The following is a 25,337-nucleotide window of genomic DNA, read 5'->3' on the forward strand; positions in this document are numbered from 1 at the left end:
GTGTGACCAGTGCTGTCAGAAAATGTCCCTGACAGGCGGTCACACTTCTTGTGTGTATTGCCTGGGGCCTTTGCACCTGCAGGACTCCTGTGCGTTGTGTCATGCTTTTAGCCAGAGAGTCCTGCAGGAAAGGAGGAACAAATTAATCCTCCGAGGTTTACTTAAACCTAAAGGTTCTCCTCCTAAGTCAGGGGCAGGAAAACCTCTTAAGCCACCGAAGGTTCAGGCTACAGTGTCCAAGCCTCCTCCGGTGGCTCCGGCTGGAGTCGATACTTCTTCTGTTAGAGTAGTGGGTTGGTGCCGACCGCTCCGATACCCTGACTACTGTGGCCTTGTCGGCTCTGGAGCCGACACTATCAACATCGGGCCGAGATATCCTCGGCTCCATCTGGGGTTCAAGGGACTTGGCTCCGATGGCTTTGACCCGTGAGATCGGTCCCCTTGATACTAAGTATTCACTCGGCTCCGGGTCTCCTCTTTTTGTCGGAGCGGAGCCATCGGACGATCTTGAGATCTTCCAGGCTGTCTGACCACGATTTGGAGAGGGTGGTAAGCAGGCTGTTGAAGTCTCAGGCACTGGCCCAAATGCTCCATAGCCCATCTCAACAGACTTGCTATAGCCCGATTCTTGAGATTCCTCCTCCGACTCCACACCAGAGTTCGGGCCGGAGCTTCTTGGGACAGCGACTGTTTCGATGCGGAGCCGATACATCCTTGGCTCCGTCGTCTTCGGCTCCGATCTCCTCCTTGAGACCTTCCTTGGAGGATCCGGTCGTCGGGTTTCCACTGTCGGCTCCGAGGGGCTAGTGGCATCGGACCCTTGTCCGACCCGCTCTCCTCGGGCTTGCTTTAAGCTCGGCGCCGACATCGACCTCGGAGCCTTCTCTCTCCTTGGAGCCGACCATTCCTGTTTCTTGAGCGGGTGTGTTCAGGTCTCCGGGAGAGGAGCCTTTGAGGTGATGAGGAGTGTCCTGGCCTCTGAGCCTGGTCAGCGGTCTATCCCTCTAGCTCCTCCCTCATCAGTGCCTGCAGATGCCTCTTGCCAGCCTCTTGCTCTCAGGCCCAGGGATCCATCGCCCCAGGTTTCCCCACTGGGAATTTCCTCCTCTTCGAGGTTTCTCCTGACCCTGCAGGGGAACCCCTCGGAAGAGGCGTAAGAGGAAACACACAGACTCCCCTGAGTCTACTACATCTGATACCGACTTAGATGAGTCGGAGGGTTCCCCACGGTCCCCCTCTGAGGATATGTCTCATTTTCAGACATCCTTGAGCTCCTCAAACAGAGGGGGAATTGGCCCTCCATTGATCCCTCCGAGGATGAGTCGGTATACCTGGAGGCTTTTGGATCCCGACCCTCCACCTCTTGGGTGTCTCCGCCTTCACCCACTCATGCAGGTAGTGGCTCGAAGGCGTGAAACTCAGATTCTGTGGAACCTGTCCCAGGAGACCATCCAAGTTCATCATGGCCCCTTCGGATAAACAGTTCCTGTCCAAAGGTGTCTCTGTGGATGCTATGGTGGTAGCGGCGGCCACTAAGAAGGAACTGGCGGATCCTTCAGTACCTGTCCATCCTCCTAATAAGGATTCTAGGACCATGGACAGGTATGGAAAGCGGATGTTTTCTTCAGCGACCTTTGCTATGCGTTCGCTGAATTACCTTTGTCACTTCACCAGGCTTCAACGAGATATTCTCAAGGAACTGGGAGAAGTAGTCCAGGATCCTTCTGCTGCTGGGGCTCAGGAAAAGATTGCCTCACAGCTTGCTATCCTGAATTCCATATCTAACTCCTCCATGCGGCTCATATCTTATGCGGCCGATGGAGCAGAGCAAGAGCACAGGTGTTGCTCTTAGGCGCCAAGCCTGGATGCGGCTGTGTAATTTTGGACCCCTTTAAGGCGTCCTTCACCAACACCCCTTTGGTTCGGCTTTGTTCGGACCTCAGGTGAAGGATACTGACCAGATGTGAGCAGGACGGTAAAACTCTTTCTGCCGTTGGAGTCCAGTTTCCCACTCCTTCTAGACCATATCCCAAGGGTCAGAAGGGAAGATGTTCCGTAAAGCCCAAGAAGCTACACGGACACACGTGGTCAGTTTACCCCAGAGGCAGAGGGTAACAATAATAGGCCGCCCTAGAGGCAGGGGGTCCTCAGAACCAGGGCAACAGGAGTCTCTTCCTGAGAAGCCCTTTCAGCATCCCTGAGGTGTTGCCCGACTGTCCACCCTTGGAGGCAGTCGGGGAAGAATTCGCTGTACCCAGTAGCCTGGCAATCCCTATCACAAGAGAAGTGGGTACAGTCGATCATATCCGAGGGTTACAAAATCCCCTTGAAGGTTTCCACCTCTACAATCCCTTCCAGACATCTCACCCGGTCAAAGGGATTTGGCAAGACAGGAAGTTTCAAAACTCCTGGAAAAGAGCCATCAAACAGTGCGGCAGACCAAGTAGGATCCGGCTTCTACTCGAGATTCTTTTGGTCCCCAAAGGACGGGAGATTGGAGACCAATACTAGACCTAAGCAGACTAAACAAGTCTGTCAAAAGGCAAGATTCGGATGGTCACGCTGCAATCCATTCTGCCCTTTCTGGGCAAGGACAACTGGATGTGCTCTATAGACCTTCAAGATCGTACTATCACATAAAGATTCACAGGCGCTCAGAAGGTTTCTCCGCTTTCGGCTGGGAGCCAGTCATTACCAATTCAGAGCACTGCCCTTTGGCCTCACTTCAGCCCCCAGAGTGTTCACCAAATGCATGGCAGTGGTCACCGCTCACCTGAGGCGTCGAGGATTCCAGGTGTTTCCTTATTTGGACGACTGGCTCCTCTCCGCCACCTCAAGCATCAGCTTCTTGGTCCAGAGACTACACCTACAGCTTTGCAAGAGACTAGGAATTTGTAAATTTGAAAAATCCTCTCTGCTGCCTTGCCAATCTATCACCTTTATAGGCGCAGAGTTAAATACCGTCAAAATGTTAGCCAGGCTAACAGATCAAAGATTCTGGACATCCAAAAATTTGTTCAGCTTCTGTTACAAAGCAACAAGATCAAAGCCAGGTTTGTCTTGAAAGTTCTAGGCCTAATGGCTGCGGCCATTGTTCTTCTTCCACTGGCTCGCTTCCACATGCGTCTCCTGCAGTGGATGTTATTCACGCAGTGGTCGTACCACGATCTGCCTATGAGACACGAAATCTTGGTAACACAGTGGTGCAGGGCTCATCTACGATGGTGGATATCTTCCCTCTTCTTCATCAGGGCCGACCCTTTGTTCCCCCTTCTCCAGTAGCCACATTCACCACGGATGCCTCTCTGATCGGGTGGGGGCATTATCAGGGCAGGATGGTCCACGGACGTGGCAACCCATAGAATACCACCTGCACATAAATGTCCTGGAGATGAGAGCAGTGCTTTTAACGTTGCAAGCCCTCGGCGACTTTCTTCCCACAGGGACTATTGCAGTACAGACGGACAACATGTCCGTGGTCTGGTACATCAACAAACAGGGTGGAACCAGGTCCTATCCCTTATGTCGAAGCTCTCAGACTTTGGCAATGGGCGATCTCTTCTCAGCGGTTTCTGATAGCAACGCATCCCGGCAGGTCCAACCTATTGGCGGACAGGCTAAGCAGATCTATTCTGATGCCTCACGAGTGGTCTCTCAATCAATCTGTAGTGGATCAGATTTTCTGAAGTGGGGCACCCTTGTTGCGATCTTTTCGCTACCCCTCAAAACAGCAAGTGCCCAGATTACTTCACACTATTTCTCTTCCAGGCCAACCCTTGAGAGACTCTCTAACCCAGGATTGGCCTCGGGACTTCTTTATGCTTTTCCTCCCTTTCCATTGATTCCACAAGTCATTCAGAAAGCCACCGTTTGAGAGCCAAATTGATCCTCATTGCTCCATATTGGCCTCGACAAATTTGGTTTCGTCTCTACATCATCATCTTCTGGTGCAGCCCTGGCATCTGGACCCAGTTCGGATCTTTTGATCCACCAGTCGGGTCAGCAGCACGGGCCATTCATTCTCTCAACCTCACTGCTTGGTTGCTCCACTTCCTTCCTAGCCAGGCTACCAATGATTTCTGACTCAGTCAGAGACATTTTAGTGTCTTCTTTAAAGTCGTCCACTAGAACTGTTTATGCTAGCAAGTGGCGGCGTTTTTTGGTAACGCCAGAAATATTGATCCTTTTACTGCTCCTGTACATTCTGTTTTGGATTTCCTGGCAGAGGTTTTCATTCGGGATCTTCGTCATCTACAGTCAAAGTACAACTGGCTGCTATTTCCAAGTATCATGTTGGCTTGCATGACAATAACATCATGTCTCATAGGTTATGCAAAGCCTTTTTAAGAGGAGTTTTCTCCTAAAACCGCCTGTGAAACATCCTCCTCCGCAATGGGATCTAAACTTAATGTTGGCATCCCTAATTCTCTCCTTCGAACCGTCTGCTCGTGTTCTTTAAAGTTATTGACGTGGAAAACTATATTTTTACTGGCTGTTACTTCTGCAAGAAGAGTTTCTGAGATTCAGGCCCTCTGTATTCATTCACCTTATCTGGTTTTTCATAAGGATAGGGTTTCGCTCAGAACTAACCCTTCCTTTCTTCCCAAGGTTGTACCTCAAACCAATATTAACCAATCTATTGATCTACCAGTTTTCTTTCCTAACTATTCTGACAGAGCTGAACAGAAGCTGCACTTTTTGGATGTTCATCGTCAGCTTAGGTACTACTTGCATAGGACTAAACAAATAAGAAAATCAGACCAATTGTTTGTCTCCTGTGCAGAAAACAGGTTAGGTCTTCCAGTTTCTAAAGTGACCTTATCTAGATGGTTGACTTCCACCATTTCCTATGTGTACTCTCTAAGGGGCAAACAACTATCTTCTAAGCCAAAAGCACATTCGACCAGGAGTCTATCCACTTCTGTAGCCTTTCAGGATAGACTTCCCATTGACACTATTTGTGCAGCAGCTACTTGGGCCACGCCTCATACCTTTGTGTCTCATTACAAGTTGGATTTGGCCTCCAGAGATAGGGCCAGTTTTGGTTCCACAGTTCTCAAGAGTCTGTTCCATTGAGCCACCGGGATACAGGTGCTAGGGCCAGCGGTCCCATCCAGCAAGAATGAGGCGAGATTGACAACTTAACATTTAGAAGTTATGTACCTACCATAACGTTCCATGTTAGTTGTCTTCTCTGCCTTCTTTCTAGATCCCTCCTTCCCCTGGCCTGGACAGATCTTGGAGAGTTCCTATTAGATTGCTTCCTCTGGAGCATTGTTATGAGGACTTCTTTTAGGAACCATGGTTCCTAATTATGTTAGGATAGTCTTTAGCAGGGTCAGTTAGCTGCCAAACGAGATCTGAGATAGTTCCGCCTTGCATCATGGGATATAGGGTTGCCTCGAGCTGGTAAAAGGAGTTCTCGAGCTAAAGCAAGTGCCGAGTCGGAGCCGAGGATCGGCTCTGAACCCATCCAGCAAGAAAGAAGGCGAGAGAAGACAACTAACATGGAACGTTATGGTAGGTACATAACTTCTAATTTTGTCATCAGTTAACTGCACCTGGAGTGTCTCCTGTACGTCATACTGTTTGACCAGCCTGGAGGTGTGTATGTCTTTGATAAATATTGAAACTCCAACTCCCTTGGCTTTGTAGCCCTCCATTTGGGGGTCTGAAAGTATGGTAGGATGAGTAACCTGGGAAGGCTGGGGTGCTCTCCGGAGCTTTGAACCAGGTATCGGTGACTGCACATATGTCAGCATCTTCCAGGGCAAGGAATGCTAGCAATGTGTACAGTTTCATATTAAAACTCCTAGCGTTTAGCAGCATTACTTTTACATTTCATTTAGAATTTTTTACGTTGGTAATATTGTCCTCATGACTTTGCCTAAAAAAGGCAGTATGGGGGAGGCAAGAAGCTTGAAGCCCAGGGGAGACAGATGAAGGCCATCTCTAACAAAGCATTGTGGTCTGTCAGTCATGTTTTCCCAGGCTGTCAGGTACTGGATCCTCTTGGAATGACACTAGAAACTAAGCCAGTTGTTAAAGTCAGTCATTTTCTGTTTGTATTGCGGCATCATTTTGGGTGACAATAGGATGCTGCTTAAGGCTAGAAACATACCTGCCTGGGACACACATTCAGCGAGCTCAATCATGTCTCTCCTCATATAGTCCAGAGAGGTACGTTTCAAGTCATTCACACCAGCATGGACTATGGCAGAGTCATAACAGTACCTGTTGTTGAGAAACTTCAGTGCGTGCATGGTATGGCAGATTCACACTTACCGTGACTATCTCCTTGTCTAGCCTGTTGAGGGGTATATCTGTGTGTCTTATGTCAGAGTCTGCTATGACTAGTATGTTGGGTTTGTGACTGGGTCTTAACATCTGTGTGTGGTGTTTGTTGCTGTGGGTTGTGATGTGGGTGTGCAGTCTCTTTTGTTTAGGTATGTTTTTGTTGAAACCCTCCGCATATGTAGGAGTGTATTGTATTAGAGGTGTGGTGTTTGAGCAGACAGCTTGTGATTGAGAAAACAAGGATTCTAGGTTATTAATGTAATTGCATCTCTCACATATTGTGTTCCTAGGTGATAGTAGATGTTCTTTGTGTTTCACTGTTGCAGTCATCACATTTGGGTTATCTGCTTGCAGTAGCCCTCAGTCAGCCTGATTAACAAAGTCTTGGGTCCTGCGTTGGTTGCTGTCCTGTCTTCCATGACGTCAGGTTTTCAGGGGTATAAAGCATGCAGCCAATGCCATTACATCAGTCTTTCTTCCCGTGCGGTGCCCGAAGCAGAAGAAGTTTGCAAGTGCCGGTCAGCTGACTCCTGAAATTTTCATTTTTGAGTTTCAAAACCGAAGTCTTCAACTAAGCTAAGTACCCCGTTGGGGAAACCTTTTCTTGCTCTAAACCGATGTCAGTAAAAGTCAATAATTGTATTTCTTGTGGAAAGCAAATACCTCATATAGATTTTAATTCGTACTGCATTCCTTGCCTAGGCCCTGACCACGACGTACCTCGCTGTCGGTTTTGTGCCTTATTTAAACAACAAACTATTAGTCATCGGTATATTTATGCTTTTAAATATTTTGGTATTCGGTTCAATTATCCAGATATGGCTTCGGTAAGCCACCCGACTAATGGCATTCTGAAAAAAATGCAAAGATAAAGACAGAGATGGACCACATAGGTCCAAAGCTGCTGACGATGCTTCCAAGCTAGTCGCCAGTTTGCCGGTACTCAGTGAGGTGCTTTAGCAGCAGCCCCTGATACCCGCCACTTCAGATTCACAGGCCTCTACTGAGACCCATTCGGAGTCCGGTATGCTGCGAGATGCTTCAACTGTGGAACCTGCGGATGTCTCTAACTTGGATGGGTCCGGAGCCGCTGTGCAGGCACTGGCTTCTGAGGGTGTATTCAGGCCTACTGACTTGTATATTAAACTGACACCATCTTTTTCTTCAAGGCCTAAAACTCTATCCATGCCTAGAAAACCGACGCCCAGACCCACATGGTCAGGCCTCTATACCTAAAAAACAAATGATAAGAATGACCGAAGACCTTATTACTTTAATCTGGGGAAGCCAACATTTCCCCTCTAAGAGACCTAGGACTCAGTTTGCTTATGATTCTTCTGATCAAGATTCTGAAATTTCTGTTTCCAATGATGACCAGGATTTACCCTTATCTACCTATGAGGATTCTGATGCAGAGGACTCTATACCCTCTGCTTCCCCTCCAGAGGATTTCTCTTTTGGTGAAACCTTGCATACTCTTAGGGAGCATTTTCGCTGGGAAAGCCAGGATTACTCTGACTATAAAAAGAGGCTTAGGGATTTCTTACTTCTGCCCCAACACAGGCCTTTAGCTATCCCCCCTGTACTGAACATTGTTGATGATGCCTTTACGGACTAGCTTGGCCCATGACTCTTTACCTCCTGCTCCCAGAAAACCTGATAGATATTACAGGGTTCTTGACTCTCACAAGTTCCTTTTTAAAAATCCTACTGCAGATCCCGAGACCATTCCAGAGGGACCCAAGGGCATTAAGGCTACCACTGCTAAAAATCCTGCTCCCTCTGATAGAGATTCCAGGGCGCTGGATAGATGGGGTAAGAAGGTATACACTTATGCAACCTTGGCCATTAGTGCCTTAAAGTGCCCGCTTCATATGTTAAAGTATCAGCAGCATATTATTGGATTGCTTAAACAGAAATTGATGTTGATTCCTGACTGTGCTGAAAATAAAGATTTACAGGATTTAATGCATTCCGCTGAACAAGTTGGAAAATATACTTTGCAATGGGGTTTTGATTCACTAGAGGCATCTTGCAGGGCTGCTGTCACTGGGTCTGTACTTAGAAGGCATGCTTGGTTTAAGGAGCAATCTTTGCCAGATCATGTTAAAGCTAAATTGCTACATGCTCCCTTAAACCAAGATCGCCTGTTTGGCAACAAAGCAGAAGTACTTAAAAAGATGGAGGAAAAAGCTAAATCTATGCAAACTGTTAAAGATTTCCTGCAAGTACAGCCTCCCAGATTTAGTAGGCATTGGCCCTCTAAAAAATTGTCCTTTCCTGCCTCTTCCAGGCCTTCTCAGTCCAAACCCAGAACCAGCAGAACACCCAGACTTCAGTCCCAAGGTATTCACAGGGCTAAGCAGTGGGGGGGGGCTCCCACTTCCAAAGCAGGGAGTGGTAAGACTCTCCCCTGTGGTAAACTGTATCAGTGACTTAACTTTAAATCTTCCAAGCCCTGCACAACTGCCTGTTCCCTTAGGGGGAAAGATTGCCCGGCAGGAAAAAAATTGGGAACTCATTACCCATAACAAATGGGTTTTAAATATAGTTTACCAAGGATACAGATTCTAATTTCACTCCTTACCAACCCCAAACGGTTGGCGAGACCTACCACCAAATCAGTGAGCGGAGGCTCAAAAGCAAATTCTCACTCTCTTAAGCATCAGGGCTATTCAACCTGTTCCAGAAGAGGAATGGGGACAAGGTTTCTACTCAAGATTTTTCCTGGTAACCAGAAAAGACAACTCCTGGTGTCCTATACTGGACCTCTCTATCCTAAACACATTTTTGGTGATTCCAAAATTCAAGATGTTAAGTCTTCACCAACTACTTCCTATGCTAGGCAAAGATGCCTGGTTAGCAACGCTGGATTTAAAGGAAGCTTACCTGCACATCCCAATAAGGGAATCCTGCAGAAGATACCTACGCTTCAAAGCAGGATACATGCACTATCAGTTCTCTGCACTGCCCTTTGACTTATCTACTGCACCCAGGGTATTCACAAAGTGCCTAGCTCCAGTCATTGCATTTTGCAGGCAAAGAAATATACAAATATATCCATACCTGGATGATTGTCTAATTCAGGTAGAAAACCAGGACATACTATTGAATCATCTGGCGTTTGTACAGAAATTGCTAACTTCCCTGGGGTACACTAAACAAAAATAAATCACATCTTGTACCCTGCCAACAAATTGTATTCCTGGGAGCAAGCTTGAACACAACTTCCCAGATGGCTTTTCTCACGCCTGAAAAACAAGTTCATTTGACAGCCTACTTCAACCTACTGGCCACAAAGACCCAGCTGTCCGCAAGGAAAATACTGCAAGCCTTGGGGTTCATGGCCTCCTGCATTCAAGTAATTCCATATGCAAGACTGCATATGAGGAAACTACAGTGGTATCTAAAAAGCCTATGGTGTCAACATTCTCAGGATCTAGAAGCAATGCTTCCTATCATTCCTTGTCTACAGATAGAGTTCCTTTGGTGGGCAGATGCCTATCACCAAAACAAGGGACTGCCATTCACTCTACCCCGTGCTGCCCAAACCCTAACAACAGATGCATCAGACTGTGCATGGGGGGCTCACTTGGCAGGAAAGTGCATTCAGGGCAAATGGAACCCAAGTCAAATGTACCTGCACATCAATCAGAAAGAAATGTTAGCTGTACAGAATGCTCTGACAGCCTTCAAGGTCCACATACGTCCAGGACAATTAATGGTAAAGACTGACAACACCACTTTTATGTGGTACATAAACAAGCAGGGGGGAACCCATTCATAGCCTCTCTGCAGACTAGCCATGGCTCTGTGGAACACAGTCTTGTCCTACCAAGTGCACCTACAGGCTCAATTCCTGCCAGGAAAACTAAACACACTGGCAGACGATCTAAGCAGAAATCTCATGGACCCACATGAGTGGAAACTGGAACTAAAGATATTCAACATGTTGAGAAACAAATGGGGGAGCCCAGATATAGACCTGTTTGCCTCCCCCCAGAACTACCAGTTGGAAAAATTCTGCACAAGGACTCACCACAAACAAGTTTGGAAAGTGGATGCCCTATCCTTCACCTGGAAAAGCCTATCAGTTTATGCCTTTCCCCCTTTGCCTCTCCTCTCCAAGGTACTACTAAAGGTCAAACAGGACAAACCAAGGGTGATACTGATTGCACCAGACTGTCACTGCTAGCACCATGGCACCTGCCTCAGACCCCTGTCCTGCTGTCACAGCAGGAGAGCCAGATTCTGCACCCACAGCTTCAAATCCTGAACCTGGCAGCCTGGCTAATTACCTGATCTCTCCGTTACCATCCCTCAGTAAGCAAGTGTTGGATGTCATTCTGGAGGCAAGGAGGCCTAGTACTAGAAAATCCTACACTGAAAAATAGAAAAGATTTTGTTCCTGGAACCAAACTCAGGGGATGGGCACAGCTGTGCCCAATTTACCTCAGATTCTTCAATACTTAACTGAGATGCTGCACAAGGGCCTTTCCTTTTCCTCCATCAGAATTCATGCCTCAGCCGTTTCAGCTCACTACAACATAGAACCACCCCTCTTCTCTCATCCACTGCTGAAGCAGTTCCTCAGAGGGGCCAAAAACTTAAGACCAGCCAGGATAGCTTCTACTCCAGCCTGGGACCTTAACTTCGTATTTGAAAAACTCACTCTACCTCCTTTTGAGCCAGCTGCAAATGCAGAGTTGAAATTCCTTTCTTGGAAAACCGCCTTCCTTTTAGCCATCACTTCAGCTAGAAGAGTGTCTGAATTACAGGCCTTCATGGCAGTGGAGCCTTTCATCATTTTTCATGCGGATAGGGTGTCCCTCAGGACCATTCCCTCCTTTATGCCCAAGGTGGTATCCAGTGTGGCCCTTAATCAGTCCATTCATTTGCCAACCTTATTTTCTAATCCACAGAACAAAGGGGAGAGAATTCTGCACTCCTTAGATGTGCACAGACAACTTAGATTTTATTTGGACAGGACTAAACCTCTCAGGAAATCCGAACTTCACCAAGCATTACCATTTGCCAATTTTCTCTAAATCCAGAGCTGGCTTTGCCACTGCAGTCTTGCAGGGCCTTATAGCTGGTCCTAATGCTATCTGATTTCCTCCTCCCATCCTTAGCTTTTGGAATCTACCCAAATGTGATGACTGCAACAGTGAAACATGAAGAACATAGTACAGTTGTGTACACTTACCATAAATGTAGACGTTCGAGTGTATTCACTGTTGCAGTCCTAGTTACCCTCCCTCCAACCCCCTGACTTCTATTGGCTATACCTCTATTCTTGCTTACTATGTTTAAAGCTTTTTGGTGTATTCACTTTTTTGTTGGAGGTGTAACCTTCTACATATAATTGCTTCCCATTATGGGGGTACCTGACATGTGGGGCAAGAAAAACTGATGTAATGGCATCGGCTGCATGCTTTATACCCCTGACTTCCTGACATCATGGAAGATGGGACAGCAACCGACACAGGACCCAAGACTTTGTTAATCAGGCCGACTGAGGGCTACTGCAAGCAGATAACACAAATGTGATGACTGTAACAGTGAATATACTCAAACATCTACATTTATGGTAAGTGTACACAACTGTACTTTCTGCCTTATTCCACCCTGGTGGTTTAATGCATGTTATTAAATGCAGTTGTAGGACCCATCGAGTAGGCTTCCCATCATAAATCAACTGACATTGTGATAACATCTGTTATAAACAACAGTGGGGGAGTGCCCTTGATGGCTTGCATATACCCTCTTGCTATGTCATCCATCCTCGGTTGTTGGAGTTCCTTACAAGCTGTAAAAAGTATAAACTTGTATGTTAATTATTAATTGTGTATGTATTAGATTTTCATTTTTATGTCATTATTTGCAGGAAGTCTATTCACTGTTTGTTGGAGCAAACTATTATGCTCAGAGTCAAAGAACAGTTAGGTAGTTGGTGTGTTATGTCCCTACATGCATTGGCCCCAAGAGTGTGTGTGTGTGTGTGTGTGTGTGTGTGTGTGTGTGTGTGTGTGTGTGTGTGTGTGTGTGCGCGCGCGTGCCGTGTATGCATGTGTGTGTCTCCCAAGTGTTGTATCTTCTGAAAAGAATGCCCGATATTTTACTACTGTAGAGGATGAATTAATTATTGGGATCCATCATAGATCTGCTGATGAGGTAGGATTGTATCCATTAGTCATAGTGTATTTACTTTTCTGTTCCTTTACAGGTTTAAAGATACAATAGTGAATGCAAAGTATGGTGGCCACACAGAAGCGGTAAGGAGGTTGCTGGGGCAACTTCCTATTAGTGCCCAGTCCTACAGCAGCAGCCCCTACCTTGATCTCTCCCTGTTCAGCTATGATGACAAGTGGGTTTCAGTTATGGAGCGACCTAAGACCTGTGGAGACCACCCAATTCGGTGAGTGGTACAATAGCAGGACATTAATTTCATGCAACTGTATTTGTATCTGGTATCAGTCGATGTGTCCTTTCTGGGCTGTTACTTGGTCTTGTGGCACCATGCTAGTGGTGCAGAAGATGACTGTAAGAACATATTATATTTCTTTTCATATATGGCTAACTCAAAGTGGAAATAAATCAACCATTTTAAGTGTTTACATTTGTATTTACAAATGGTGTGAAGGATTTGATCAAAGAATAAAGCACTTCATTTTTTTCTCTCTGATAAAAGTTACAACTTAATAGTGTACTTTTCAGCTTTCAAATGAAATCAAGCTTACTGTTCTGCTTTCTCTCTCTGATGTTGTCTTCTTAGTTAGGTTCTAGTCTGGTTAAGGTAATTCCCTTTAATTCTCTCCTTCCCCCTGTATCCTCCAGTTCTTTTCAGTTGCACCATTCACTTCGAGTTATTTTCAATTGAGGATTGCAGATTGCATGGAATAATGTCTTTTCTGGTAAGACTATGGCACTTTTGAATGTGTTCCATGACGGAAAAAAAAAAAAAAACTTCTGTATCAAGTCTCTTGAAGTCTTTTGATGGTGCATTGGGAGTTCCATCTTCACCAACTGCAAGTTTCAAATACGTTTGACTTTCTTGCATTCTGACCTTCATTTCAACATTATTCAGGTTAGTCCATTCCATTTTCTAATATTTCTGTTTATTTTTGAAACCTTGATGGCTGACCATCAATTCTCATACCAATTCATTTTCCCTTTCATTCCTCATGAAATGAGCACCAGTTCTGCCTTTTCTACAGTGTGAAAACAGATTGTTTAACATGCAGCCTTAACTTCAACAGTGGTGGCTGACTTAAGCACCTGTCACCACAGGGGACTAAAATGCCCTCCCCTTTGGTGTTCATGTTTCCATACACATACTTTAATCTGAACTGGTGGGATCAAGCCCACATCTTTAGTCTATTGCTTTTTGAGCGGCAAGCAAGCCTCCTTATGTTTGGTGTCAGTGGACAGACTGGAAACACCAATTCTCTCCTGTCAGGCTGCAAGAGCAGCACCTGTGCCAGCAATCAAACTACGGTTTTCTGGGCACAGTGCATGTTTTGTCCATGTATGACTTAGAATTAGCATTTTCTTCCGCTGTTTTTCTGCCAGAGTTTCAAGTACCCCATATATCTCTGAGTCCTTTCCGTACCCCCTCTCTGTCTGTTTGTCTCTTTCCTCCCTTTTAATATCACTTATTGCTCTGCTAGTCAGAGGTATTGCTGACCTAATTAGATTTATTAACTGTTGATTGATTTTGCTGAGGTAGTTTTGTTGCTGTCTTATTTTCTGGTTGACATTTGACAGAATAAATAAAAGGGAACACAGGGAATTCAGAATGGGAATTCAGAATGTCAGTGCAGGGGCAAGCTTTACCCATAAGACAGGCATAGTAAGTGTATGAAGTGTATGGGTGAGCAGCATTTTAATGAACAGTGTGATATTTGTGCATATTTAAAATCATCATTTATTAAGAATAAGGAGAACAGATTAGAGTTAGAGATGCTTCTCCTATAAAGTCTTTTTTTTGCAGCTAGATGTAAACGCACTTCTTTGAAGTTCCTGCTCTCACCAAGGGCGGTGCCTGGGTCTTATTAGCAAAAGTACTAAGTCTGTGGTTATTCTCTTCCATTCTGGGGTGGCTAAATTTGCTGGAACAGTTGATCTGATGTTTCTTCACTCAGTCCGTGACTGTGAATTTGGTTCTGTATCTCGGAACCATCACTGTGATTATTCCAGTTCGCACCCTCCAAAAACTCTTGAGCTTAGCTCTACCCATAATGCTCCTTACAGGATTACCTCAGATCTGGTTTGCCGCTTTTAGTGCCAAATGCATCTGTTCTACCAGCTTTTGAGCAAGCTAAATCTCTTCAAATTTTAAGTGTTTTTCTCCCTTAAAACTCTTTATTTGGGATTTGTTGTCCTTTTTCATTTAACCAGCTCCTTGTTTATCGCCTTCCTTTTTCATAATATAGTTGGTATTTCTCCTTTTTTTGCTTTACCATTAAGGTAATTTCTTTGTGCCATTCTTGGTACCTTTATTCTTTCTTTCTCCATTAACGTTAGTTAAACCTTTCTTATTCTTGTTGGTACAATTTTGTTCTCCTTACCATTGTTGTTCGATTTTTTTTTTTTTTTGTCTCTGTTAAAAAAAAAAAAAAAAAAAAAAAGCTTTAATCTTCCCTTCTTTTTGTGTGTTTTTGTTTCCTCTGTTATGGCTGGAAAGCCTAGAGGTACTTCTGGCTTCATGAGATGCCAGAACTGTGATTGCAAGCTACCTAATTCTGAAGGGCACTCTTTATATGTCTGTTGTTTGGGCCCTGTGCACCTTCAGGAAGACTGTGCCATCTGTCATGGCTTCAGTCACTGGGCCCTCACAGAGAGATGAAATAAGCTTATACTTAAAGGCCTTATTAAATCCAGCTTCGACGAGGCCATATTTGATTCTGCCAAATCGAAAACGAATGTTAGCTCCCCTTCTTCAACATCATCATCATCCAAACATGAACGATCTAAGAAGAGGAGCAGCTTATTGACGACAATGTCATCGACACCACCAGTCAAAATGGTTAAGACTTCCCCTGTTCCCAAAGTTTCGGCGGAACTGACTGGGAAACTGACTCCGCCGTTGGTGCCTACTTCTACACCAACAGTTTCAGTACCCACTACTGTTTTGGACCAGACAGCCTCAGAACCTTCTATTTCCTGCATTCCAGCAACTTCAGAACTGAAGGAATTCTCATTTAAAGACAGGCCATGTGCAAAGTATTCACCATCAGTAGACTCTTTTGCAGACCGACCGACCAAGCCCCTTCTTGGAGAAACCCTGTTCCCCGTCAATCTCTTCGGTCCATTCCACCAGGAGCCTCATGGAGTCCGATAGTTTGAGGCTGGTGGACCAGCTCCTGGCAGCGAGAGTATTAACCACTTCCACAGTTCTTAGCCTGTCTGGCTGTGAATTTTACCTGTCTGTACACCAGTTATCGTTCCTCCTCTGACTCCAGTTTTGACTTGACTGTCTCGGTGCTGGTCAGAGCTGCTTCTCTTCGATTCTGTCGGAACTGGAGACCTCCCTGGGGGTCACATTTGGTTGCCAGTTCTGGGGAGCGTGGTTCCACTCCGGTCTTGTCAGAGCCATCCATACTCCTCGGAGCTTTGTCATACGTCAGCTTGACATCAGTTTCAGCTTTGGAGTCGGCCTCCTCTGTGTAGGATGGGACCAGTCTATTTTGGTTCTGGGCTGCCATTCCTCTACGGGGGGGGGGGGTCGCCTTCCAGGCATGGAGAAGGCCTTGTCCACTGCAGGCTTACAGTCGATACCACTTTCATCGGACCAACAGCCCTGCCCTACCCCTTCCCAGAGCTTCCTTCAGTCTCTGTCCTGGGACAGCGGGCACAGAAGTCTCAGGATCCAACCATGTCCTTTTCCAACTGAGGAGGTACCCTAAAGAGGAAGTGCAGGAGGAAGCACTTGGACTCCCTTGAAGAGTCTTGCACAAAAGATACCGATTTTGATGAAGGGGAAGGTTCACCAAAGTCACCCCCGGAAGATGCCTCCTTTGGAGACATTCGGGTGGCTAGACTTCCTTTCAGCCTTCCTCAGAGGAATCCGTATACCTAGAGGCTTTCCATGCCTGACCCTGTACTTCTTGGATCTGTCCACCCACTGATGATTTAATTAAATTGGTTGTGCAGCAGGCTTGGAAGATACCTGACTTCATTGAGCCAATTCCTATGAAACCAGACCGCATTTTGGCAGCTCCAAAGGATCAACAGCATTGGGCTAAAGGGATACCAGTAGATGCCATGGTGGTAGCGACAGCCACCAAAAAGGAACTTGCTGACAAAAGTCCTACTATCCATCCTACTAATAAAGAGTCTAGGACGATGGATAGATTCGGGAAGTGCATATACCCTTCATTGACCTTCGTGCTCAGGTCCTTGACTATATGACACATTTCATGAGACTTCGAGATCTGATAAAGAAGCTATCAGATACTCTGACAGGAGCAGTAGCTGAGGGGGTTCAGGACAAAGTAGCTTCTCAGTTAGCAAGCCTTGATTCAATATGCAACTCCTCCATGAGGCTTATTGCACAAGCAGCCCAAGAGATGGCGAGGGCAGCGGGATCTGGCATAGTCATGAGGAGATGCATCTAGATGTGCATATGTGAATTTGCGAAGCCTTTCAAGTCTCTGCTCCTTTTGATGAAATATCTCTATTTGGCCCCAAAGTTAAAGAGACCCTTGCCAGATGTGAGAAGGATGAAAAGACCCTTTCTGCCATGGGCGTATGCTTTCCAATCCTCAGTGGTCTTACTGTAAGCACCAGAGAAGTGGAAAGCTATGATTCAAAAAGTCCTATGGACCATTCCATGACTCACGTGGCAACAATTCCCCCCCCCCCTCTCCTCAGGGCAGTGGGGGGAGTTGCAATGGAAAATGTCATGCTTGAGGCAGAGGTGGCCTGCAAAATCAGGGTTCCAGGGATTCTTTTCCTGGTAACTCCTATCAGCGCTCCTGAATGGAGGCCCGAGTACCATCCTCTGGAGGCAGTCAGGGGACGATTATCCTTGCATCTACCTGCCTGGCTAAAGATAACGGACAATTGGGTGCAGAGGATTATAACTAGAGGTTACAATATCCCATGATTACAAAGACACAAACAGTCAAAAAGCATACCAGATGTTCCACCTAGTCACAGAGATGCAGCAGTCTTAGAAATTCAAAAACTGCTTGGCATAAGAGTCATCCAAGTAGTCCCACCAGATCAAGTAGGATCCGGAGTTTACTTAAGATTCGTTTTAGTGCCAAAGAAAACAGAGGACTGGAGACCATTTGGATCTCAGTGTATTGAACAAGTCAGTTCAACAAACCAAATTCTCTATGGTTACGCTTCAGTCTATACTTTTGTTCTTGGGAAAAGATGATTGGATGTGCTCAGTAGATCTTCAGGATGTGTATTATCACATACAAATGGACAAGCGATCCAAAAGATTCCTGCACTTCCAGCTGGGAGCCAGTCATTATCAGTTCAGAGTCCTGCCCTTTGCTCTCACCACAGCCCACAAGGTGTTAACCAAATGCATGGCAGTGGTAGCAGCTCACTTCAGACTGCAAGGATTCCGTGCATTTCCATACCTAGACGACTGGCTCATTATCGCTCCCACAAGGAATCTGCTGTTACAGGCAAGAAACTACAATGTTAAGATGTCCTTCAAGAATGCAACTGCAGTCATAACATGTGGGTTGTCCTGCCTCAGGCAGCCCTCGGTCGGCCGGATTCCAAAGTCTGGGTCCGACGTCGGCTGATGTCGCATTTCTCTTCGACGTCAGAGTGGCTGGAGTATATAAGCATCAGCCGACGCCATTTTCTCCAGTCTTTTTTGCCGCGTGGTGCCCGAAGCAGAAGCAGTTCGCAAGTGTCGGTCGGTCAGCTCCTGTATTCTATGATACCGAAGTCATCAAAAAAGCTAAGTACCCCATTGGGGACCTTTTCTTGCCTCAGCCGATGTCAGAAATTACTGAAAAAGTTAACAATTGTCTTTTTTGTGGTAAACAAATACCTCATAAGGATTTCCACTCTTACTGCCTCCCTTGCCTGGGCCCAGACCACGACGTCTCGGCCTGTGTAGCCTCTGCTCGCTTCAACAAGCGCACTCTCAGGCGCCGGGCGGAGTTCGCTGAAGATTTTTTCGGCGATAAATTTGCTTACACCATGCCGTCGGATCTTCCGACATCGCAAACTCCCAAAAAGCGAAAAGACCGGGACCGACATCCTCGGCCCGCGTCTACCACTGACTCCACGCCATAACCTAGCGCGAGTGCTCCGGTTCCCTCTGAGACGGTCTCTCCACCGCTCCGAACCAAAGACACCGCATTACCGACGATTCCGATTCCAGACATTACTCCGATGCCAGTTATAGATTTTCCTCCGGATACCGGAACCGAGGAAATGCCCGAGACCATTGCTGTAGACAAGGTCACTCCTGCACGTGGAGCTGCCAGGCCTCCTATGGCCATGTCTATTAAGGCCTACACTAGGGCTAAGGCAGCCAGCAAAACAAAGCATATTACTTCTAAATCCTTACCTCAGTCGACTCCGGAGACACAAATTATGTCCATGGCTGCTGATTTAATTTCCATGATTAGAGGTTCACAGGCCCATCCTGAGAGAGCATCCCAGCCTCCTCCTGATAAAGGCCCCGGGTTGAACCCTCTGACCCTACTCCTTCAGATGAAGATTCTGAGGGCTCTGTCCACTCTGATAGCCAGGAAGAGCTCTTCCAGACCTATGAGGACTCGGATGCAGAAGATTCCATACCTTGCCTCCCTCCTGAGGATATTTCTTTTGGGGAAGTTCTGCACACCATGAGGGAACATTTCAAGTGGCAGGGCCAGGAATATTCTGATTCCAGGAAGCATTAGGACTTTCCTCAAGAAGCCTCAGCACAGGCCCTTAGCTATTCCTCCTGTACTTGATGTTCTGGATGATTTGTATTCTGATTCTAGTGCTACCCCTGATTCTCTCCCTCCTGCTACAGCCAAGCCAGACAGGTATTACAGGGTCCCAGAAACTCATTCCCATTTATTCAGGGCCCATACTGTTGATTTGGAAACTATTTCACAGGGGCCTAAAGGAGTTTCAGCCTCCACCTCGAAAAATCCTTTGCCCTCCAACAGGGAAGCAAGGTCATTAGAGATGGGGTAAAAAGGTTTACACATCCACTACCTTATCTACGAGAGCTTTAAATTGCCTTTTTCATATGTTCCAATATCAGGATTATCTCTTAGAAGATTTACAAAAAACATTAGCTTCTCCTGATCCTTTAGACAGGAAGACTTTGCAGGAAGCTGTACATAACACTCAGCAAGTAAGCAATCACTTCCTGCAGTGTGGATATGATGCACTGGAAGCTTCATGTAGGGCAGCTATGACAGGGGCAGTGATGTGTAGACATGCTTGGTTAAAAGATCAACCTCTACCAGATCATGTAAAAGCAAAACTTCTGGATGCACCTTTGGAAAAGAACAAGCTTTTTGGTGCAAATGCTAAGGATGTGTTAAAGACCATCGAAGAAAAAGCAAAATCAGTTCAAACTGTAAAGGATTTCCTCCAGGTTCAACCCCCCAGATTCAGTAGGAATTGGCCTTCAAAAAACTGGTCCTTTCCTAATCCAGAAAAGTTTCAAAGGGGTAAGAACAGACGTGGCCGAGGAAGAGGCCAATACAGAGGCCCTTACAGGGGACGTCAATGGCAGCCAGGAAACCAAAGAGATGACGCAGGGGTTTCTCCTGCCCAACAACCACAATCTCAATGACTTTCCCCTACTACCGCCTACCAGGGAACAACTAGAAGCTCCCTTGGGTGGGAAATTATCTCTGTTTGCAGAAAACTGGCACAGACTGACAAAGGACAAATGGATTTTGGACATTATAGACCGAGGGTACAGGTTTCATTTTCATACCTTACCAAGAAAACAAGGCATGCCAAATCTACCACAACATCAAAGGGCAGGGGCTATCAAGCAAATCACTCTGCTAATTCGAATGAAAGCAATAGAAAGAGTTCCACAACAAGAGCAAGAACAGGGGTTTTACTCAAGACTGTTCCTTGTTCCAAGAAAAGAAACTCAATGGAGACCAATACTGGACTTGTCCGCATTAAACACCTTTCTCATAGTACCAAAGTTCAAAATGCTGACTCTACAGCAACTCCTTCCCATGCTGGGCAAGGAGTCGTGGCTGATTACTCTGGACCTTAAGGAGGCATACCTGCATGTCCCTATCAGACACAGCTGCAGAAGATACCTCAGATTTCTTGCAGGGCCAGAGCATTATCAATTCTCAGCATTGCCATTTGGCTTATCTACTGCGCCCAGAGTATTTACAAAATGCCTGGCTTCAGTAATTGCTCATTGCAGGCTCCAGGGTATACAAATTTACCCGTACCTGGACGACTGCCTCATACAAGCGGACGACAAATTGATGTTGACAAAAATCTGGAATATGTCATACGATTACTTCAAGCTCTGGGATACACAGTCAACTTCCAAAAGTCAAGACTGCAGCCATCCCAGCAAATAATCTTCTTAGGAGCCAAATTAGACACAGCCTCTCAGATGGCTTACCTGACAGAAGACAAGCAAGAGAAGTTAACTCAATACTTCAAAGGTTTAGCAAAACTCACCCAGATGACTGCAAGGAGATTCCTACAGGCCCTGGGTTACATGGCATCCTGCATTCTACTGGTTCCATTAGCAAAACTACACATGATAAAGCTTCAATGGTACCTAAAAAGCGTTTGATCTCAGCACAGCAACAACTTGGAGACAATCATATCACTCATTCCATGCTTACAAAAGGAATTCCTATGGTGGGCCTCGGTGAGTCAGGAAAACACAGGTATGTCATTCAAAAAACCACAGATAACACAGACCATGACTACAGACGCCTCAGACCTCAGATGGGGGCACATGGAAGGCAGGTGTATACAAGGACAATGGTCTCCAAAGGAAACATATCTGCATATAAATCAAAAGGAAATGCTGGCAGTAATGCATGCTATCGAGGCTTTTCAAAACCAACTCCAGCAAGGTCACTTAATGATACGGACAGACAACACCACTGTGATATGGTACATAAACAAGCAGGGGCACCCACTCTTACCCCTTGCAGACTGACAATGCAGCTTTGGGAGAAATCACTGAGTCTAAACATCCAGTTACAATCACAGTTTGTTCCAGGAAAAGACAATGTGTTGGCGGACAGCCTAAGCAGGAATTTCACAGATCCACACGAGTGGAGGTTACATCCGAAGGCTTTCAGACAACTCACTTCGACATGGGGCAAGCCAGAAGTGGACCTATTTGCCTCTCACCTCAATCATCTCCTACCAAAATTTTGCACAAGGACATACCATCCAAAGGCTTGGAAAATAGATGCTCTTTCATTCAACTGGAACTCCCTAGCAATCTATGCATTCCCACCTCTGCCACTGATGACCTCAGTATTACTAAAGATCAAAGCAGAGAAGCCCAAGGGAATCATAATAGCTCGGATTGGCCAAGACAACACTGGTACCCACTCCTACGGAGGATATGTCACACCAGGAGGTGGGCCTTCCTCAGTGGCCTCTAATTTTGACTCAACACAATTTCGAAACACTGCATCCAAACCTTCAGACTCTGCAGCTAACAGCCTGGGAGATCCCATAAATAACTTCAGCTTATCTCTCTCCAAGGAAGTTCAGCGGATACTAACAGAGGCTCGAAGACCGTCCACCAGAAAGGTCTACTTAGCAAAGTGGAAAAGATTCAGCAATTGGAATACCAGCAAAGGGCATGATGCATCATTACTGAACATCCCACTTATCGTGGAATATTTGGCAGATATGTTACAGAGTGGCCTCTCATATTCTTCAGTAAAGATACATGCATCTGCTATTTCAGCTAGATACAACACTGATCCTCCTGATTTTTCTCACCCCTTACTAAGACAATTCCTCAGGGGAATCAAGAACATTAAGCCACCAAGAAAGGCCCCAGTGCCAGCCTGGGACCTCAATTTTGTCTTAGAAAAACTGACTCTACCTCCTTTTGAGCCAGCAGCTTCAGTTGACTTGCAATTTCTCTCATGGAAAACAGCCTTCCTGTTGGCAATTACCTCAGCAAGAAGGGTTTCGGAACTACAGGCCCTAACGGCAATACCACCCTTTATTATTTTCCACAGAGAACAGGGTTTCATTAAGGACCAACTACCTTTATGCCAAAGGTGGTATCTAGGGTTTCTCTAAATCAAGCCATTCATCTGCCTGCTTTCTTCCCCAATCCTGAGAATAAGGGGGAAAGGCTTTTGCATACCTTGGACATTCATAGACAACTTCGATACTACCTGGACAGAACCAAGGCCAGTAGGAAGTCTGAACAGTTTTTTGTAGCTTACGCCCCTGCAGTCCAAGGAAAATCAATTTCAAAACAGACTATTTCTAAATGGATTGGACATTGCATCAGATTCTGTTATTCCTTTCATGGAAAGACTGTTCCAGCCTATGTCAGACCACATTCCACCAGAGCTACAGCCACCTCTACAGCATTTTTAAGAGGGATGCCTACAAAGGACATTCTAGAAGCTGTCACATGGAGCTCCGTGCATACATTCTCAAAACACTACAGTCTCCCCCTATATTCCAGATCCAGAGCAGGCTTTGCTTCGGCAGTCCTGCAGGGTTTGATTGCCACACCATCTCTTTCCTAGAGCATACCTCCTCCCCCAGCTAAGCTATGGTATTCTACCCACATGTTATGACTGCAGTTGCATTCTTGAAGGACATAGTACAGTTTTGTACCTACCATAAATGTAGATGTCCGATAGACATGCAACTGCAGTCGGGTTTTCCCTCCCTCCATACCCCTCTATGCTTAGGGTCCACTCCTATCCCCCTCATTCTTAGCTGGGGATATCTGTTATGGTGTATTTGTTTTATTGCTCATGTATTTGTTTGGAATCCTGTTTTTGTCTTCCAATTGGATTACAGCCTTACTTGGAGGGCACCTGGCATCTGGGGCAAGAAACACTGAAGAAAATGGCGTCGGCTGATGCTTATATACTCCAGCCGCTCTGACGTCGAAGAGAAATGCGACATCAGCCGACGTCGGACCCAGACTTTGGAATCCGGCCGACCGAGGGCTGCCTGAGGCAGGACAACCCACATGTTATGACTGCAGTTGCATGTCTATCGGACATCTACATTTATGGTAGGTACAAAACTGTACTTTGTCTATCTCGCCTTCATTCTTGCTGTTTGGATTGGAGCCGATCCTCGGCTCCGACTCAGCCATCTTCAATAGCTCAAGAGCTGTTTACTGGCTCGAGGCTACCCCTTATTCCATGATGCCTAGCGACAGCTACCCAGATCTCGTTTGCCACTTCAGCTGTGAGGTGTGTAGATGTCCTTCAAGGATGCATCTGCAGTCATAACATATGGGTTGTCCTGCCTCAGGCAGCCCTTCGGTCGGCCGGATTCCAAAGTATGGGTCTGGCCTCGGCTGATGTCGCACTTCACCCGACGTCATAGCTCCTGGGGTATAAAGGCATCAGCCGACGCCATTTTCCTCAGTCTTTCTTGCCGCGGTGCCCAAGCAGAAGCTGTTCGCAAGTGCCGGTCGGTCAGATCCAGAGATTTCAGCTACCGAAGACTTCTAAAAAAGCTAAGTACCCCGTTGGGGACACTTTCTTGCCTCAGCCGATGTCAGACAAAGTAAATAATTGTTTAACTTGTGGGAAACAAATACCTCATAAGGATTTCCACTCTTACTGCCTTCCTTGCTTAGGCCCAGACCACGACGTATCAGCTTGTTTAGCCTGTGCTTCCTTCAACCGACAGATACTTAGACGTCGGTCGGAGTTTGCTGAAGAGTTTTTGGCCGCTTTTGCATATAAAATGCCGTCGGAGACTCCGACTACACATTTAGCTAAAAGCGAAGGAAAAGGACCGACACTGCCCGCTGGTTTCGGCTGAAACCACGGTTAGGCCTACCGCGAGTGTCTCTGTTTCGCTGAAACCGAGACCTCGGTTCTCCTTCCGAAGCATGCCTCCGACAACCGAGGCCACACAGGCCCCGCTGAGTCGGCTACAGAAATTCCTACTGAAGAAGCAGGCACACAAGATTTGTCTGACACCATTCCGTTGGACATCTCTACTCCTGCACATGGGGCAGCTAGACCCCCTGCTTCTATGTCTATCAAGGCCTTCTCCAGGGCTAAAGCAGCTAAACTTTCCAAGGCCTTACCTACAAAAGCTCCCTCTCACAGACCTACCTCAAGTTCTCAGATTCTCAGCCTTGCTGAGGACCTTATTTCTCTGATCAGGGGATCCCAACCTCACCCAGACAGGGCCTCACAACCCCCTCCTGAAAAGAGGCCTAGGACTAAACCCCCTGAACCTCTCTCCTCTGACTATTCCTCGGATGGTTCAGATTTATCTGACCATCAGGAAGGACCATACTCGCCTTATGAGGATTCTGATGCAGAAGACTCCATTCCTTCTGCCTCCCCTCCAGAAGAATTTTCATTTGGGGAAACTCTACACTCAATGAGGGAACACTTTCAATGGCAGGGTCAGGATTTTTCTGATTCTAGGAAAAGGCTAAGGACTTTTTTACACTTACCACAGCATAGGCCTTTAGCCATACCACCTGTACTATCAGTTGTTGATGATGCATACAATGATGCCAGTACTGCCCCTGATTCTCTTGCCCGGCCCTGCCAAACCTGACAGATACTACAGGGTCCCGGATTCTCACTTCCACTTGTATAAGGCCCATGCTGCAGACCCAGAAACCATTTCTCAGGGCCCTAAAGATGTTGCAGCTGCCTCTGCAACAACACCCTACCCTCTGAAAGAGAGTCAAGAGCATTAGAGAGATGGGGTAAAAAGGTTTATACATCTGCTACTCTTTCTGCCAGGGCTTTAAACTGTCAATTTCACATGATACAGTACCAGGAATTTTTGTTAGATCAGCTGAATAAAAAGCTGTCCTCTCCTGAACCTTTAGACCGTAAGTCCCTTCAGGATTTGGT

General features: G+C 46.2%; 1 protein-coding gene across 4 annotated transcripts in view; it reads left to right on the forward strand.

Annotated features, from left to right (window-relative positions):
- The window catches only part of DET1 (DET1 partner of COP1 E3 ubiquitin ligase), a 683,602-nt gene that overhangs the window by 443,624 nt on the left and 214,641 nt on the right, over positions 1 to 25,337 (forward strand). For all 4 annotated transcript variants that reach the window (XM_044078341.1, XM_044078340.1, XM_044078339.1 and 1 more), the window contains one exon: positions 12,524 to 12,715. In XM_044078341.1, the coding sequence (XP_043934276.1) occupies positions 12,524 to 12,715 (192 nt within the window). The remainder of the gene's footprint in view (positions 1 to 12,523; positions 12,716 to 25,337) is intronic.

The sequence above is a fragment of the Protopterus annectens genome, chromosome 7.part0 (genome assembly GCF_019279795.1).
Source record: "Protopterus annectens isolate FY-2018-M chromosome 7.part0, PAN1.0, whole genome shotgun sequence".
Taxonomy (NCBI): domain Eukaryota; kingdom Metazoa; phylum Chordata; order Ceratodontiformes; family Protopteridae; genus Protopterus; species Protopterus annectens.